Source organism: Centruroides sculpturatus, unplaced genomic scaffold (assembly GCF_000671375.1).
Source record: "Centruroides sculpturatus isolate CEXI.00-Female unplaced genomic scaffold, Cexi_2.0 scaffold79, whole genome shotgun sequence".
Lineage (NCBI taxonomy): Eukaryota > Metazoa > Arthropoda > Arachnida > Scorpiones > Buthidae > Centruroides > Centruroides sculpturatus.
The window spans coordinates 423,773-442,495 of record NW_019384415.1 but is presented as its reverse complement, the minus strand read 5'-3'; the positions used below and the strand labels follow the sequence as shown (position 1 = coordinate 442,495).

Here is an 18,723-nt window from a genome sequence, read left to right as displayed (position 1 = left end):
TATCGATAGGGCCATTTCCTCTCTATAATTAATACACGTGCCGTTTCTTCCCGCCTTAAATATCTCCATGGCTTCTAGCCATTTTAGTTGTTGTGGGTTGGAGTTGGTTTTAATGATTTTTGCCACGCGCAGGTCCGCCGTTATTTCCTGTTCTGAAGCGTATGTTGCCAGGGCCGTTGTGTATCTACCGTGCTGTATATCTAACTCATGTTCTTTTAACCTCATTTTTAACGAACGTTTCGTGGAACCAATATATGTCAGTTGTCTATCACATCTTTTGTCTTCTAGTGGTACTGCGTATACCCCTGGGAGTCTTTCAGGGTTTGGCCGGTCTTTGCCATTAATTAGTATCCTGAAGACAGTTTGACACATTCTGTATGCTATATTTATGCTCCTTCTTTTGGCTATCATGTTGTAGACTGATTTCAGTATTGGATTACATGTGATAGGTATCCTCTCTTTTTCTTGATTAGGTATATTCAACGGTGGCCCTGTCTGATCAATGGCTTTTTGGGATACGTCATACCTTTTAGATGAATTTTTGACTAGAGCGGATAGACAACTGACATATATTGGTTCCACAAAGCATTCGTTAAAAATGAGGTTAAAAGAACATGAGTTAGATATACAGCACGGTAGATACACAACGGCCCTGGCAACATACGCTTCAGAACAGGAAATAACGGCGGACCTGCGCGTGGCAAAAATCATTAAAACCAACTCCAACCCACAACAACTAAAATGACTAGAAGCCATGGAGATATTTAAGGTGGGAAGAAACGGCACGTGTATTAATTATAGAGAGGAAATGGCCCTATCAATATCATGGCAGATTTTGCTGGATAACAGCATTTAAAGGGATGAGTAAAGAGCATGCGCAACACAACTTTGGAACGATTTCAAATGATAGAATTCGCAAGAGATTCATATCGAATGTTTATTTGAATATTAAAGGCCCATTCGTTATAGCCTGAAGAAGAGCCCAGGAGGGGCGATGAAAATGTTCGCAATTCTAAAAATAGGAGCACTCTGGTTAGAGGTTTGTGAAGTATTTTATTTTATTTTAATTAAACACCGGTGTGTAGAGAGATTGTATTGAAAGGTTAACTAAATGAAGTAAAAAGATGTCTCTCCTCATTAGAATTTAGGAGCAAAGGGCAAAGGTCATGTAATGGCACCCTCTGCCCTACATGTCAAATTTTTATCGATCCCACGATTTTACTATACTAGATAATGTTAAAAAACCCACTTGTAACAACATAAAACTGTTTTAACATCATATTTGAAGCACTCCCAAATTTACAAAATTAGATTACAAATTTTATTTAACATAAAAAAACTGTGTGTTCAGCCCTACGGTCAGAGTTCACTTCTTAGAATGACTGTGAATGGTACTCTCCCCTACCTGACTTTGGTGGGGTAAGGTGGCTGTTTTGCCTGTTTGTAGAAGAGGGTCACCATTTTGTATTTTATTCTGACTTGGTTCTCGGTCCCCTGACTACCTGCAAGTCTGGATTTTTTTATGCACAAATGATTTGGGCACCTAATACTCTGTGCCAAATATCAACTCTTGACATGTACTCCTTCATACCTCTAAGCTGGTAATATTGATCAGCAGTACGATTTTACAAACAAGACATAGTCTTGTCAAAAAAAAAAAATTACTGATATGCATAAATGACTTGCAAATTCATCTGTGATAATTCTCTTCTATATTTAATTTCAAAACAAACTTTTTGTCCCTTTCAGATAAAAAAAATAAATGAATAAATAATATTTTAAAATAATTTTTCTCAAAGAGAATGCATTTAATTTATTTGTATCAATACAAAACAAAATTTAAGACAAATATACTAAATTTATTGTTACCCATTGTCAATGATTAAACAAGTTTGATAGGTTTTATAAACATATTTATATTTTGATTTATGTAATTTTGTATGTTATATTGATACATTAGTCATTTTTGTTGTTAGAATTGTATTGTATTGTTTTGTGAGAACCGAGGGTAGCTGATTATATTTTCTACCAATTATTGGGCACAGCTCTTGTGGATCTGTCATGGGTCATAGGATGACTTTAAAAAGATGTTTAAATCAAACATCGTAAAATCTGGATTACAGTCAGGATTCCCAGCACCAGATAGGGATGAGATTAGCGCCCTATCACCTGTTTAAGATATCGTTTAATTAGGAGGGCTTTAAGTTGATGAGTGGGGAGAGTCGCAGGAAAGTCTGACTTGTAGTGATATCGTTTAATTAAGAGGGCTGTTACGTTGATGAGTGGAGAGAATCGCAGAAAAGTCCGACTTGCAGTGGATGAATGGTCTGAACTTAGCAAATAAATGGAATCAATAAGTAAACATAACAATTAATGTTTAATAGATAAAAGAAATATACTATATATATTGCTCCAAATCGAATACAAGTTAGCATAATCGAACTTAACTCTAAATACGTCTCTATTTATAGATATATTATTATGCCGAGCATATACAGCTAATCTTAAATGAGAAAGGAACAATTTCTGTCCTATCCTCATGAGAAAGAGAGTTTACAATATAAATCATACTACCTTACACTGTAAGTTGGTATGTAGTCTTCTTTTGTTTGGAGACTAAGCGTTGATATGTGGGACAGTGGCAGTGGAAGTTCGGGAGGAGAATGAGAATCTCGGCAGAAACTTATATATGTACAAGTTAACTATATGGACGAGAGATTTTTATGGCAGACGACCGTCTTCTATGGTCATATCAAATGATGATGAACTGCCTGGAAAGCGGCTGGATGGCCGAGCGGTCAAGGTGGCAGCCTACAGCTCTGGAGGACCCGGGCTCGAATCCGAATGGGTTGAAAAATCCCCAGGAATTTTTTGGGGGGTCGTCCGTACAGATATGTTGGGCCCCGTTCCTCACCACCTGGCAGCCCCATTGTGGGCATGGCCAAACCCATAATGGGCTTTCAAGAAGAGGCCCTCTTAGTGCCCACAGGGCAAAAAGAGTTAAAAAAAAAAAAAAAAAAGAACTGCCCGAAAGACGGGAAAACTACCCTTTTATTGGTCTCTCTGATCAATGGCATAAAAGGAGACACGGTTTCTACAGGATGTGTGACGAGTGCAGAGGGTAAACAGACAGACAGACATGGCCATCTGAATTACAGATAACGCCGTGTGGGAAAAGAAGTTGATTTTTTTCCTCTAAAAACTATGAATGAAACTTCCCTTTTCATAAACAATGTGTAGAGAAATAATATATTTTCTTACACTAATTAACCTAATAAATCCTGATTCTCACAGTATAGTAGTTGTTAGTAACTGAAACAATGTAATTTAGAATTACATATTATATACATGCAAACCATAATACATACTAAATTTATTCTATAATTCTGTCTTCGCTGCTGAATTCTAAGTCTCACAGTTTCACTTGCTCTTGTTCGAGCAATAGCTCTCTGAGCATGCGATGATAAAGATGGCTGGGTTATGTTTGAACCTCCTCCTTCATTGTCTAATTAAAATAAAAGCTTAGTCAGATATTTATTATTATAACAAAATATATTTTATAATAATTAAATTACAAAAAAATTCTACAATTCAGTTTTTACTATTTTATTGATTGAATAAAACTATAATTATGAAAATACTAAGCCCATTTTCAATGTAATATTTTCTTGTCTAATATATAACCATTTATTTAACCAGAATCTATTGATTTAAAACTAGAAATAAAACTCATGCATGAATGTATAAATAAATAAACAATAAATTTAGTTTTAAAAGTGAAATACAATAAAAATAATTAAATGTATTATTTGAATAATTATATAAATTAGTACAAAGAAATTACTTTTCCTCATTGTTCTAACCATTTTACATTAAAGGCCAGTGTTCAGTCCAACAGCAGAGTGAAGGTTTGAGGTTGCTAGCCATCACTGAAGTTGACAAGATGATCACACAGCATATAGTCAAACTCTAGTCATGGCAACTTGGCACAGTGTGGCACTGACATCAAATGTTAAAGTTAAACATTGTTCCAGCAGCACTAGAACAGAAATGTGCATCTACAGTTCGTCATCTAGTGAAGCAAAGGATAGTGAACACAGCAGAATTCTGCAAATTCTACTGTCACCAAGTTGCCATTGCAATGTAAACAACTCTGACATAAAATTTGTAATTTTCATTGTATTTGTATTAAAAACCAAAAAGATAACTTTTTTTAATTATATGATAACATATAATTAAAAAAAGTTTAATTCTCTCTTCAGGAATATTGAACTTACTTACAAAAAAAAATCTATATTACAGGAATGCAAATAATATCAATTGCAAAACATTTTTTGAAACTAATTATGACACTATTGGTTAACATAGAGTTTAAATTAGCAATAGTGTCACTGTCAACCATTTCTTACAAGGCAAAAAGATTTTCATTGTTTTAAAAGTATCACTTGTTTAATTATTAATTTAATGTATTTAATATATTATTAAATTAAAATAGTAAGCCAATTTCATAAACATTTAAAACTATGCTTATGCTAAAAATCAAATATCTGTAACTGTAATGACAGTGCAATGTATCTAATTCTAGAATTAATATAACTGAAAAAGCTTGCTGTTCCTTTTGCATTATTTGCTATTTTAATTAAGATACGAAATGTCTTCATCTAAAAAGAATAATTACAAAAATTTGTTATATTAATATTTTATAGTAAAAAGCAATGACTATCAAAAAAATCTAATAGCAGCAGCTTTTTCTATTTGGCTTATTCCTACCAATTAATATGCTATTATTACAGATATACATAACAGCAAAATAGAATAATTTTTAATGAATTCTAAGATAAATTAAATAAAATATTAATATTTTTCATAAGAATGGCATGATTCAAATATTATTTTGATTAATCTACAATTTCGTAAAGAAATTGTCTTTCATATATGTTATAAAGATAATTTAACTGAAACTCAAGAACAATTAGCTTTTAATAATTCTTATGCACAATATTTTAATAGATTAGTATGGGCTTCATTAATCTACAGCCTGCAGGTCAAATAGTCTCCAAATCGTATTTATTGAGTCCATATAAATTTTATAAACATTTGAATCAGTTATGTATATAATCTTCAGAAAAACAACTAGAATTAATAGATCTTGTTGCAAATGACTTTTATAACAAACTATTTAAAAAAGATGGTTTGTTAAATTTTTACAAATCTCTTTCAGAAGAGAATTTTAAATCTTAAGAAGTTTGCATGAGAAATATTTTCCATTTTTGTTTTCACATTCCTTTGTGAACTAGTCTTTTCAAAAATGAAGTACATAAAATCAAATGCAAAACATCAAATGTAACTGTGACAAATATCTAAAGGAGACATTAACACTGACAAAGGAACTGTCGGAGTGTCTTCTAATAAATTTTAATAAAATTTAGTTAATAACTACGTTAAAAGTATACAAACTCTATTTTAAATTTGTAGCATTCACTAAAAGTGTTGATCAGAGTTATTAGCAATCAAATGTTGCACTACTTTATAATAGTTTAACACAGTTATGCAAATTTTTCGAAGTGAAAGGATTGCAGAGGAAGACGGCGCTATTACATTTAGAATAAATTCTGGAATTTTCAAAAATGGTTGAAGAATTAATAAAATTTTGTATACTTTTAACATAATTATTAACTAAATTTTATTAATTCTTCTCCCATTTTTGAAAATTCCAGAATTTATTCTAAATGTAATATCGCCGTCTTCCTCCGCGACCCTTTCACTTCTAAAAATTTGCATAATTGTGTTAAACTACTATAAAGTAGTGCAACATTTGATTGCTAATAACTCTGATCAACACTTTTAGTGAATGCTACAAATTTAAAATAGAGTTTGTATACTTTTAACGTAGTTATTAACTAAATTTTATTAAAATTTATTAGAAGACACTCCGACAGTTCCCTTGTGAGTGCCATAAAATTCATCCCCAATTTTGATGAAATTCTTTTGAAAAACCATTTGCAAATTTAACATTGATTTAAACCCAGGGTTATTCAAAAATAAAAAACTTTAATATTTGACTATATCTTTTGCATCTGGCCTCCTGACTTGTCTTTTACAGCACAAATGGCCTTTTCAGAAAAAAGATTGGAAAAACCTGGATTAGTGTATACAAATATGTACACACTGTGTGTATTTGATATTTCAATTTAGTTAATGTACAAATAATTTCAAACTGGTTTTGAAATTATTTTAATATAATACAAATCCCAGTTATTTTATAAAATGTGATCATTTTATCTTTCTTTATTTTGAATTATATATATATTAAATTATTATGTATGAAGATGATAAGTATGCAATCTCAAATATTTAAATTAATTGAAAAACCACCACTATTTTTTTCCCCTTTGTTTTCTCTTAATAAATCATGAAGAATGATTAGAGTTTTTGCAACTAACATTCTACAGTTAATAATTCATTATCAAGCATAATAAAATCAGAATGATGGAAGAACAAACAAATATTTTTACAAAGAAATTAATATACATAATTATTTGTATTTATGAATACAGTACTATTCAAACAGTTTATTACTGGGCTGCAACAAGATTTTGTTTAAAATGTTATAATTTTTGTTTTTCTTATTACTTAAACACTTAGAAGGGACATGCCAGATTTTGCTGAAGTTTTAATAAATACATTCTAGTATACCTGTCCTCCCATTAATGCACATATATGTAACTCTGCGAACAAACAGTAGTTTATGAGAAATCATTGTTTAAACTTTTTCATGTGCATCACATACAGAATTTTACAAATAAATTCCAATAAGTGGCATGTCTGAGAAGAGTGTATTAGAACATATTTATTAAAATTTTAGCAAAACCAGAAAGTTTGGATGTGTCCTTGCTAGTGCCAGCAGTGGATTGGCAACTGAAGTTGGATCAGGAAATTACTTGAGAACAGCCATACCCCCATTTTTTTTCAAAATAATGAGCACCAAATTTTGTTATTTTATTTTTCTTATGAAATTCAGTCTAAAAGTTAAAAATAAAAAAAATGCATTTGAACTAACTTTGCTTCATTTTATAATTATTTTTATTTAATTTCACAAAAAATACTGGTCTATGAAGAATTGGAATGAAAGTAAACTGGTCCATGTATACATACAGTTTGAGTGACACTGTATTAATTAATGTATAATAAACAATTTTATATCAGCTTCTTCTTTTGGTGCCCTATCCATTATGAATGTTGGATGTCATCATGGCTAATGTATTCCTAATATTAGTTCTTCTAAACAGTTCTTCCAAAGACATTTCACACCAGTCCCTCAGGTTTTTCAGCCACGAGATTCGATATTATTCTGGTCCTCTTTTCCCAGAGATTTTTTTCTTGTATAACAAGTTGCATGATTCGGTACTTGACACCATTTGTCATCACGTGGACAAATATTCCATTTTCTTTGTTTGATGGTGTTGAATAGTTCTTATTGTTTATCCATTCATTGCTATATTTCTACATTAGTCACATGTTCTACCCAGAACACTCTTAGAAGCCTTTGTAAATCCACATTTCAAAGATTTCAATCTTCTTTTCAGATATTTTGGATATGGTCCAAGATTTAACTTGATTCAATAGCACACACAGCATCTGATTATTCTAGTTTTCGTCACAAGGGTTAGGTCTCTAGAACATAGCAATTTTTCATTTTATGAAAATAGTTCTTGTCTTTTCTATTTGCATTCTGATTTCTAAATCATGGCCCCAATTATCATTTAAGGTACTTCCCAACAAATTAAATTTTTCTACACTTTCAATTTCTTTTGATCCAGCCATCAACTTGCCCTGAGGTGATGTCTGACTTATTACACCATATATATATATATATATACACATGTAGTTTTTTTGATGTTGAGATATAAATCATATATTTTTTGCTTGAGGTTCTGACTCAATCTAGCAGCATGTGAAGATCTTTAAAATTTGTGGAGAGCTGTGCCGTGTCATTGGCATAATAAATGTTATTCAAATATTCTCCATTGATCTTGATGCCAATGTCAAATCAGCCAGTGCTTCTGAAAAAAATTTTCAGAATATATGTTGAAGAGAATGGGAGATAATATACAGCCTTGTCATACACCTCTGTGGATCTGAATTTGCTGTCAGTTGACCTTCCACCCTGACCTGTGTGGTTTGATTCCAGTAAAGAATGAAGATGATTCTGATATCTTTGTCATCAACGCCAATTCTCTGCAGTGCCTGGATGATCTTTTCATGTTAGCATCTGTTGAAAACCTTTGTATAATCTAAAAAACATATGTATGTCACATCTTATATCTCTGCATCTTTGTACGAGAACCTGCATTGTAAATAGATTGTAGTTTTGGAAGCCAAATTGTGTTTTCCAGTGTTCTCTTCACATTTTCTTTTTTTTGTAAATTCTGTTATGAATGATTTTGAAGACCCTGAGTGTGTGACTCATGAAGCTGATCGTTTTAAATTCATCACATAACTTGGCATTGGCTTTTTTGTTACAGTGATAACATTTGATCGCAGCCAATCATTTGGGATGATGCCTATGTCATAGAAGGCATTGAAGAGTTCTGTTAGTTCATTAATGTTAATTTCTGATAGAAGTTTCAACATCTCTATAGGAATGTCATCTGGACATTGGCTTTCCCGTTTTTGGATGTTCTTAAAGCTCTTATAACCTCACTCTCCACTATTGGTAGTGGAGAGTGAGGTTATAAACAGTTACCTATTATAAACAGTAACATCAGACTATTGGTAGTCTGATGTTACTGATATATGGAAAATAATACATAATAAAGCTATTCAGTGGCAATAGAGGAAAACAACCTATTATAAACAGTAACATCAGACTACCAATAGTCTGATGTTACTGTTCATAATAGGTTGTTTTCCTCTATTGCCACTGAATAGCTTTTCTATGTATTATTTTCCATATATTAAATTAAGTGGAGTTTGCTTTCAGTCAGAAATTCATTCTTTCTTCTGCAAAAATGCTTATTGCCAACTTTCTAGATTGTCTCTTTTAATCCCTTCCATTTATCTTCTAAAGATGTTCTCTCTTAATATGCTGTCATCTTTTCTAATTCCTACTGTACTGTCTATCTTATTGTTGCTCTTTGTACTTCATCTTTGAGGATGGTAATATCAGGGTCAGTTTTATGTGATTTGGGGATAGACTTATGCAGTTTCAGACTCAGATGGCAAATGAATGGTTTATGGTCTGATGATATGTCTGCACCAGAATAGGATTTGGTCACAGTGATGCTGTTACAAAATCTTTTATTTATCAAAATAAAGTCTATTTGATTTCTAACAATGTTATCTGGTCTATCTGTCAGAAAATTCCAGGTTTAAAGCCTTCTGGGAGGTAGTTTGAACGAAGTGCTAGTGATCACCATCTCTTCCTCTCTGCAAAACTGTATGAGGTGAGCCAGTCTTTCATTTCTTTCTCCAAGACCATGTGGCCCAATGATGTCTTCCAACTTTGTCTGTCCAACTTTGGTGTAGAAATCTTCCATTATTATCGTGATCTCAATTTTCTTTGCATGTTTTAGTACAGCCATGATCTGATCATAGAATTCTTCAATCTCTTCCTCTCTTTTATTTACAGTTGGTACATAAACACATATGACATTCATTCTAAATAGATTATCTTCAAATATGGCCATAACAACTCTATCCGACAGTTGTGTTACACTGTGTACCAATGTCACTATTGCTTTGTTTAGTATCACACCAACTCCATTCCGGTAGTTTGATCATCATTGCTGGAGCAATATACTATGCATTCTGAAACACAGCATTCTCCTCTTCCTGGCCATCTTGTTTTGCTTATTCCCATTATATCTATTTTTAGTCTCCTCATTTCATGTATTACATTATGAATTTTACCACTTTCATAGATACTTCTGACATTCCAGATACAGATATTTGTGGTTAATTGGGGGATTCTTCATTTGATTTTTAACAATTTTCTGCCCACTAAAAGGCTGCAGGAAACTGAGGGCCAATTGTAACAGGTTTTCAGCCATAAAAGATTTTCCTGTGAAAGTTAATATGTTGGTTTTCCCTTGCCTTCTGCATTACTGTAAGGCATTTTTGTCATTTCAGCTGCACCCTCAATTTCTTGGAGTTAAGCCTTAATACAGTATCGACCCTGCTGTTTCCAAGACCAGAAATGTCTTTCATCTTCTCAGACTACATTCTAAATTTTCAAGATTCAAAATTAACAATCTTCTAGATTTATATCAGCTAAATGTAATAAATGTACTCAAATTTTATACAAGTTTCACATCATTAACATATTAAAAATTTTATAACAGGAAACAAGGCTAATGTTTATTTGCCAGATAAATTTAAACAGAAAACTGATAGATAATATCAATTTTAAGAAAAATTAAGAAGTAAAAATTTTATTGCAGTTCTAGATTTTCCAGAAGTATTTAAATGAAGTTACTCAACTGATGAAATCCATTCAGAGCAACAATTTATTTAATTTATTGTTAGATGAATAATTTTGTAAATTGTGATATTGTTTAAATATAGTAATTAAAATATACATACTTTCTATCCCCTCAAACATAGAGCAATTTGGACAATACCATTCCATAATTGGTATATGTTCAAGAGGTGGAGTAAGACATTCACAATGATAACCTTTATCACAATGGTCACAAAGCAAAAGACGATCTTCTCGATCACAGAATCCACATACTTCACAGTATGTAACATCATCCGTTTCATTGTCCTTTTCAGAAGTTTCAACAGGTATCTAAATGTATATAAAATGCATATATTAGACTTTTTATTAATTCATTATATGTAGTAATTAACAGAATCATTTCATTATTATAATTTTCAACTAAAACTTTCTTAAAGTATAGTATAAGTTTCCAAAAGAATATTCCAACATATACACTAACTAACATAAAGTATTCAAACATTCAGTTTCCAACTTCAATGACCACCAGTGATAACCTCAATATTTTGTCATCTCTCCTGGATCTTCCAGGAAATAATTTCCACTGATCCAGGCAGCACAGATGCTGGAATTCCATTCCATTTATAGAATCCAGACTAACTCAGCTATAAATTTTGGTCTGTCCTATGTGGTTCTGTTTTGTTGCCCTAATTTATCTCAATGTTCTACTGCAGTGATGGTGAACCTTTTTGAAAAGTGGGTCAAATTTTGTTCATTAGTACTAGCTTGTGGGTCACTAAGTCAGTGGTGTCACTTGGAAAGGGGAGGAGAAGATGATTAAAAACTACATTTTTTGGTTCGCACTTTTAAAATCCTCTAAAAAGTTTACATTTCCTTTTTGTTTTACACCTTTTATTTTTGCAAATGAAGAGCAAAAAATAAAGGCTGACTTAAAAAAGTTGATATCAATGGGATGATAGTATAAATACATCATCAGGTGACACCATGTCCAGTCAGCAGTCACCCCTGCACTGAGTATTTTAACGAACAAGGAATAAAGAAAATCACATATATACTGTATTAGCCCGAATATAACGCAATATTTTTCGACCACTTATTTTCCATTAAAAAATCAACTCGCGCTAAATTCAGGGTTTAAGTAATGGAATGTAATATAAACAAGGACATTTTCCTACAGAGGCTGCCTGGGTTATTAGCTATACAGTAGAGCGTCATTTATCCGAAACGTCTGTTATCCGAAAGCATTCCAGTCGGCAAATTTAAATTTTTGCTAGTGCTGCGGCGCTGCAATCTTTGGCTATTTCTTGGGTTACTCAAATATTTTACATTTTTGATACTAAATTAACATCTGAAGTATAATTTTTTATTGTTTTTATATTTTTCAATATATTTATTCTGTTTGTACAAAATAAAAAATTAATTTTTAACGATACAAAAGTCTTCGTTAGGCTTAACATCGACGAAAATTCAACGTGAAGCGACACACAATGGAGAAAAATTTCAACATGGGATAAATTAATATATTTTTTCGTACATGATTCGTTATTCGAAAAATAAGTTATCCGAACCACCCCAGTCCCCAATTGATTCGGATAAATGATGCTCTACTGTAATTACATAAATAAATGCTTATCTGATTGAATTTTACTTTCTTTGAATTCTTTTATGAGTATTATTTTTTTTCTAAATATCTTTATGAAAATTTTGGAGTCGCGTTAAATTCGGGGTCGCGTTATATTCGGGCTAATACGGTAATATGAAATATTATTTATTAATAGATATAGTTACAGGTATGTGTATGTATAATAAAGTTGATAATAAAGTCGAAGTATATTTAATGAGAAATCTGTTGTTGTTTATTTTCAGATAGTTTCTTAATATTAGGTTCATATTCTGTATTCCTTAGTTAACATATTTTGCATACAATTCATTTCCAAGTTTATTTCTATTGGTAGATTTTACAAAATTCATTGAAGAAAACAATTTTTCACATGAATATGTGGATCCAAACATCTTTAAAAGAGCATTAGCAAGTTTCTTCATTGATATAAAATTATTTGGTAAAGAATCCCATACGTTTAATATAATATTTTCAATTTTTAGTGCAGGATCATTATTATCTGCACTACTTTCAAACATTTTTCCTTCTACTTTGAAAAGTAAGTTTTCAAATTTATTTTTCCACACAATGCTGCTTTGAAATTCAACTAATTCTATTTCTAAATCATGGATGCCTAGCTACATAAATTCGGTTAACTCCCTTGTTTCAAATTCCGTTTTGTATGGATATAAAATAAAGTGAAATGTATCTGCATTGGGCCTTTAGACTGGTTTTTTTTTTATAAATTTGACATTAGATATATAGTATATACATTATTTTTTAATATTTTTAATTGTCTGTTCTCTCTTTTATGATATAAAAAACAAGTTCATAAAAATCAACGTGTGGGTCACTTAAAAAGCCTGCATGGGTCAGTGCCTGACCCGTGGGTCATAAGTTCGCCATCACTGTTCTATTGGGTTGAAATCAGGACTCTGGGTAGACCAAATGATGTGTTGCATATTGTTGTCATTGTACTAGGCAAGTGTAGTGATTGATTTTGTAAATTCTGTTATGAATGATGACAGCTTGTATTATTATCCTGGAAGTATGCATCCACTCCTTTGATTGTAAGCAAATTTGCTTTGATATCCAACTTATTTGCACCAGGCTTTATAGTTATCTTTTTGTTAAGACAATTTAGGTATTTATATGTAGTAAAATTGGTGTGATGACATTCTATGCAAGAGTATAGAACAAATAAATCTGTATCATACTTTTTTCATAATGAAAAAGTATATGTATATAAATTTTTAGTTATAAAATATTTCACAGTAATACTTTCAAAAAATCTTCTCACAGCTGGTTACATAGTAAATAACACCAATGAACCTTTATAATTAAACCAGCAAATAAAGTTTTTAATACAAGTGCTTTTGATCCTAATTGGGATCTGCTTCAGGTCAAAATGTTCTATACAAAAATTTGGAATGCTTAAAGATTAAATATTTGAACAAATACAAAAACATCCATCTATGCATTAATGGCTAAATAGAACATTTTGACCAGAAGCAGATCCCAATTAGGATCGAAAGTGCTTGTCAAAGTATATTAAAAACTTTATTTGCTGGTTTAATTATAAATGTTTGTTGGTGTTGTTTGTTACCTTTAAAAAATAGAACACAACAGTTTGCAATAATTTCTATAGGTTTTAATTAAAAGTTTTTATAAAAAAAACACTTATAAGAATTTTTAAATTAATAAAAACTTACTTTATCTATAATTTCTCCTCTCAATTCATGTCGAGAAATAATCTGGTTATAAAGTTTCCTGTCCACTGGGCAAGTATTAATATTCTATAAATACAAAAGATATTGTTAAATAATATTAATAATAATGTCATATTTATTTCTTGAAGTGTAAAAAATAGAATGAGATTTAAGTATTCAAAATTGTTTTAAATATTTTCTTATAATATACTACCAATAACATATCAATAAATAGTTTTTATTAAATTTTCACAAATACTTGAACATTATAACAGTTTTTCTTATCAAATTAGCAAATAAAGCAATTTAAACATTTTTTAGACTAACAAATCAAATATTTTGAATGTTTATGCACCAATGTATTATTAACAGATATTCATTTTTATATGATAAACTGCCATATTTCCCTATAATTTATCAATGTTTGTATGTACTGGTACATGTAAATACTGAACATTTTAATACAGAATTAAAGCTCAATATTACTGAGTTTTCACTATGTATTAAAATATATTATGATAATGTATCACAATATCAATATATAATAATACAGTCACAAAAACTTCATGTATTTAAACAGTGATAAGTGTTAAGTGGCGAGAAGAGAAAAATGAAGCAACAAGGCTGTATTAAGTCAACTTTGTGCTTGATTTTAATGCACACTCCAATTTTTCAAACCAGAAAAGTTCAAAAAGCTCCTTAGAATAAAAAAAAACACAATATATTCCACTATTTTACAGTTTGTTCCCTCTCATTCTTATAATAACAAGAAAGAATAAATAAATAAATGTATATTATTAATTATTTTATTTAAAAAATAACTTTTTCTATGTTACCTTAGTCCACTCTAATAAACATTCTAAACAAAAATTATGATCACAGCTGTCAGGTGAACCAACTGTTTGTCCAATGAATCTATTTAAACATATAGGACATCTTTCAGAAAGGTCATTTGATGAATCTGAATCAATATCTGAATTCATTGTTTTATTCAGACTTCTTGAAATTTCACCATCTAAAAAAAAAAAATATTGAATAAATGTCATTTTTACAAATATAATTTTATGAATTCACAGTTACAATAACTGTATAATTATAGAATTAATTATTATTTACATACAATATAAAAACTGATTAATATTTCATTATAAGCTAATAAAATAATTTCTTCAAAGACAATAAAAACTATTTAAATATATCAAATACAAAATCCAAAATCAATTTAGACTATCAAAAATCAAATAAATTTGTCAATACCTGAATCTGTATGCTCATTCAAGTTTTCTATTCATCAATTTCGTTCATTTAATGAATACTAATTAAGAATTTATTATTCACTAAATGTTCTCTCTTATCATCATAGATGTTTACTGTACTGTTTTTCTACAGGTATATTTTGCTTTTATTTCAAAAAGAACTAATTAATCTGAGATATATTAAACATTAAAATGTTTTTGATAAAATACTGTATAATATGTTAAACAATAATGAAAAATGAGTATTAATGTTTGTTTTGCATTTAGAAATTCTACATTACTACTTTACTTGATTAAAGAAATGTTCAGTAGTAATTCCAAAACTATATATTATAAGCATATTTGTATCATCATCAATAAGCAGTAAATAACTAAATATGTGGTTACATATATAGCTATTTACTGTATATAACATACAATAAACTCTCTGTTAATCAAAACTCAAGAATCTGGCAAAATAATCAAATCTTTAAATAAAAACTAAATAAAATCCATTTCTAACAGAAATATGTAGTATATAAGTATAACCTTGGTACACCACTGTAAGTCCATGCCTTTTGCACCACATTTGTCTCCCACTGCCATTTAATTAAAATTGCATACTGCATTCACAAAGCTATTTTTATACCATAATAAAACTGTGTTATATTAAGTTAAATTTGTCTTAATTTGCTTTTAATTACTGTATTTCAATATTAATATCAAGTCAACACAGCTTATGGTATGATATGGTATAATAGGAGGTACAGTACAATATTAGTTATACCTATTTTTAATAGTAACTATCAAGCAACCTGAAACTACCTTTATCCAGCATCTACCAATCCCCATAGATGCTGATTAACTGAGAGTCTACTGTATACAAAAAATATATGTTCACACACAAATACAATCAAAAATCTTTTCAATTTGGACATTAGTGAAAATTAAGAAAGTTCAAATTATTCCTTTTAAAAACATTAAACCAATTTTCTGCAAACTTTCAGTGNTGAATCAATATCTGAATTCATTGTTTTATTCAGACTTCTTGAAATTTCACCATCTAAAAAAAAAAATATTGAATAAATGTCATTTTTACAAATATAATTTTATGAATTCACAGTTACAATAACTGTATAATTATAGAATTAATTATTATTTACATACAATATAAAAACTGATTAATATTTCATTATAAGCTAATAAAATAATTTCTTCAAAGACAATAAAAACTATTTAAATATATCAAATACAAAATCCAAAATCAATTTAGACTATCAAAAATCAAATAAATTTGTCAATACCTGAATCTGTATGCTCATTCAAGTTTTCTATTCATCAATTTCGTTCATTTAATGAATACTAATTAAGAATTTATTATTCACTAAATGTTCTCTCTTATCATCATAGATGTTTACTGTACTGTTTTTCTACAGGTATATTTTGCTTTTATTTCAAAAAGAACTAATTAATCTGAGATATATTAAACATTAAAATGTTTTTGATAAAATACTGTATAATATGTTAAACAATAATGAAAAATGAGTATTAATGTTTGTTTTGCATTTAGAAATTCTACATTACTACTTTACTTGATTAAAGAAATGTTCAGTAGTAATTCCAAAACTATATATTATAAGCATATTTGTATCATCATCAATAAGCAGTAAATAACTAAATATGTGGTTACATATATAGCTATTTACTGTATATAACATACAATAAACTCTCTGTTAATCAAAACTCAAGAATCTGGCAAAATAATCAAATCTTTAAATAAAAACTAAATAAAATCCATTTCTAACAGAAATATGTAGTATATAAGTATAACCTTGGTACACCACTGTAAGTCCATGCCTTTTGCACCACATTTGTCTCCCACTGCCATTTAATTAAAATTGCATACTGCATTCACAAAGCTATTTTTATACCATAATAAAACTGTGTTATATTAAGTTAAATTTGTCTTAATTTGCTTTTAATTACTGTATTTCAATATTAATATCAAGTCAACACAGCTTATGGTATGATATGGTATAATAGGAGGTACAGTACAATATTAGTTATACCTATTTTTAATAGTAACTATCAAGCAACCTGAAACTACCTTTATCCAGCATCTACCAATCCCCATAGATGCTGATTAACTGAGAGTCTACTGTATACAAAAAATATATGTTCACACACAAATACAATCAAAAATCTTTTCAATTTGGACATTAGTGAAAATTAAGAAAGTTCAAATTATTCCTTTTAAAAACATTAAACCAATTTTCTGCAAACTTTCAGTGTTTGTTAGTGTTCCACAATCTTTGACATCAACACATTTTCTCTTTACTTTCACACTCTTTTTTTTATTTTATTTTATATATCTACTAGCAGATGATTATTTCATACTTCTAACATTTCTACTATATTATATTATAGTATTTGATTTATATTTATTAAGGTTACCTTACGTAAGATTTTATCACACCGTGTGCCCAATCTAACACATTTAAAAATTATTTAAATTGTGTACAGTATAGGAATAAAGAATTTTTAAAACGTGTTAGATTGATCATTTGATGTGATAAACTCTTATGTAAGATAACCTTTACAGTTATACAAGTTCGGACACGTGCACTGTGTATCTTGTCAACCATGCAACTGTACTGTGTGGTTACCTATCTCTTATATGTATGCATCTTGCCCCTTGCCACCTGCTGACACCAAAAATATAATACTTACCTAGATGATATCTTTTAATTTATATGAATGTTTAACGAAATTATATACAGCTTATGTTCACCCTGAAGGCCCATTCAAAATATTGGTAAAATAAATTTTGAAATTGGATGAGTAGTTTCAGAGATTACCTCCTACATCCAAACTTACAAACTTCACTTCTTTATAATATTAGTATAGATAGTCTTCTCCAACATAACAACTACTTTCTTTCCTTTAGAGGTCATTTTCACAGTGTTTACTTTATTTCACAAATGTTTGAAGATGAGTGAAACTCAGCAAAACAATAGAGGCTTTATAGTGTCGAGTAAATAATAACTCGCAAGATTACAAACAATAAGATTATTAATTAACATGTTGACTGCCAAGAGAAGTACACTTTTATTCAACAGAAAAATAAAGTTGAAAATCTTAAAAGATTAGAAAAAGTTCAACAAAATATTAAGTAAATTCATAGAACACCCTTGAAATACATCAATGAACATCAGATGCCAATTCATAAGAAACAAATCTATCCTTATTACACTCAGGCAAGAATGTAATTAGGAGTTCTTTGATTTTTTGCATTTATAGGTTTTCTGTACAGTCGACCCCCCTATAACGTACGTTCCTATAACGACAATTCCTATAACGTAGCGACAAAATTGTAGAAACTTTCGTATAAAATACCTCCTATAACGTCGTTTTGCGACAAGATTGATAGAGTCTGGACCAATAGTGGATGAGCAGCCGAACTACTTTCCTCTGACCCTGCGCCACGCTACGGAGCGGCTAAATTGAGTTTGCTATCGTCTGTTTAGTATTATATATAAATTATATATAAATTAGGTACTGTACATATAATTATATATTAATTATATATAAATTAGGTACTGTATATATAATTATATATTAACTTAATTTATTGTAACTTTATTATAATTATATATATGCTTTCTGCCGCCTGGCAACACGCTACGGAGATTTTAGGCTAGTAAGTTGAGTTTATTA

At 29.8% G+C, this 18,723-nt stretch overlaps 1 protein-coding gene across 4 annotated transcripts in view; it reads right to left on the bottom strand.

Annotated features, from left to right (window-relative positions):
• The window catches only part of LOC111619156 (myb-like protein X), a 65,883-nt gene that overhangs the window by 22,672 nt on the left and 24,488 nt on the right, over positions 1-18,723 (bottom strand). For 3 of the 4 annotated variants that reach the window (XM_023360833.1, XM_023360831.1, XM_023360832.1), the window contains exons 5-8: positions 14,608-14,786; positions 13,775-13,858; positions 10,585-10,792; positions 3,369-3,505 (exon numbers count right to left, since the gene is read on the bottom strand). In XM_023360833.1, the coding sequence (XP_023216601.1) occupies positions 3,369-3,505; positions 10,585-10,792; positions 13,775-13,858; positions 14,608-14,786 (608 nt within the window). The remainder of the gene's footprint in view (positions 1-3,368; positions 3,506-10,584; positions 10,793-13,774; positions 13,859-14,607; positions 14,787-18,723) is intronic. The other variant, XM_023360834.1, reaches the window with a different exon arrangement.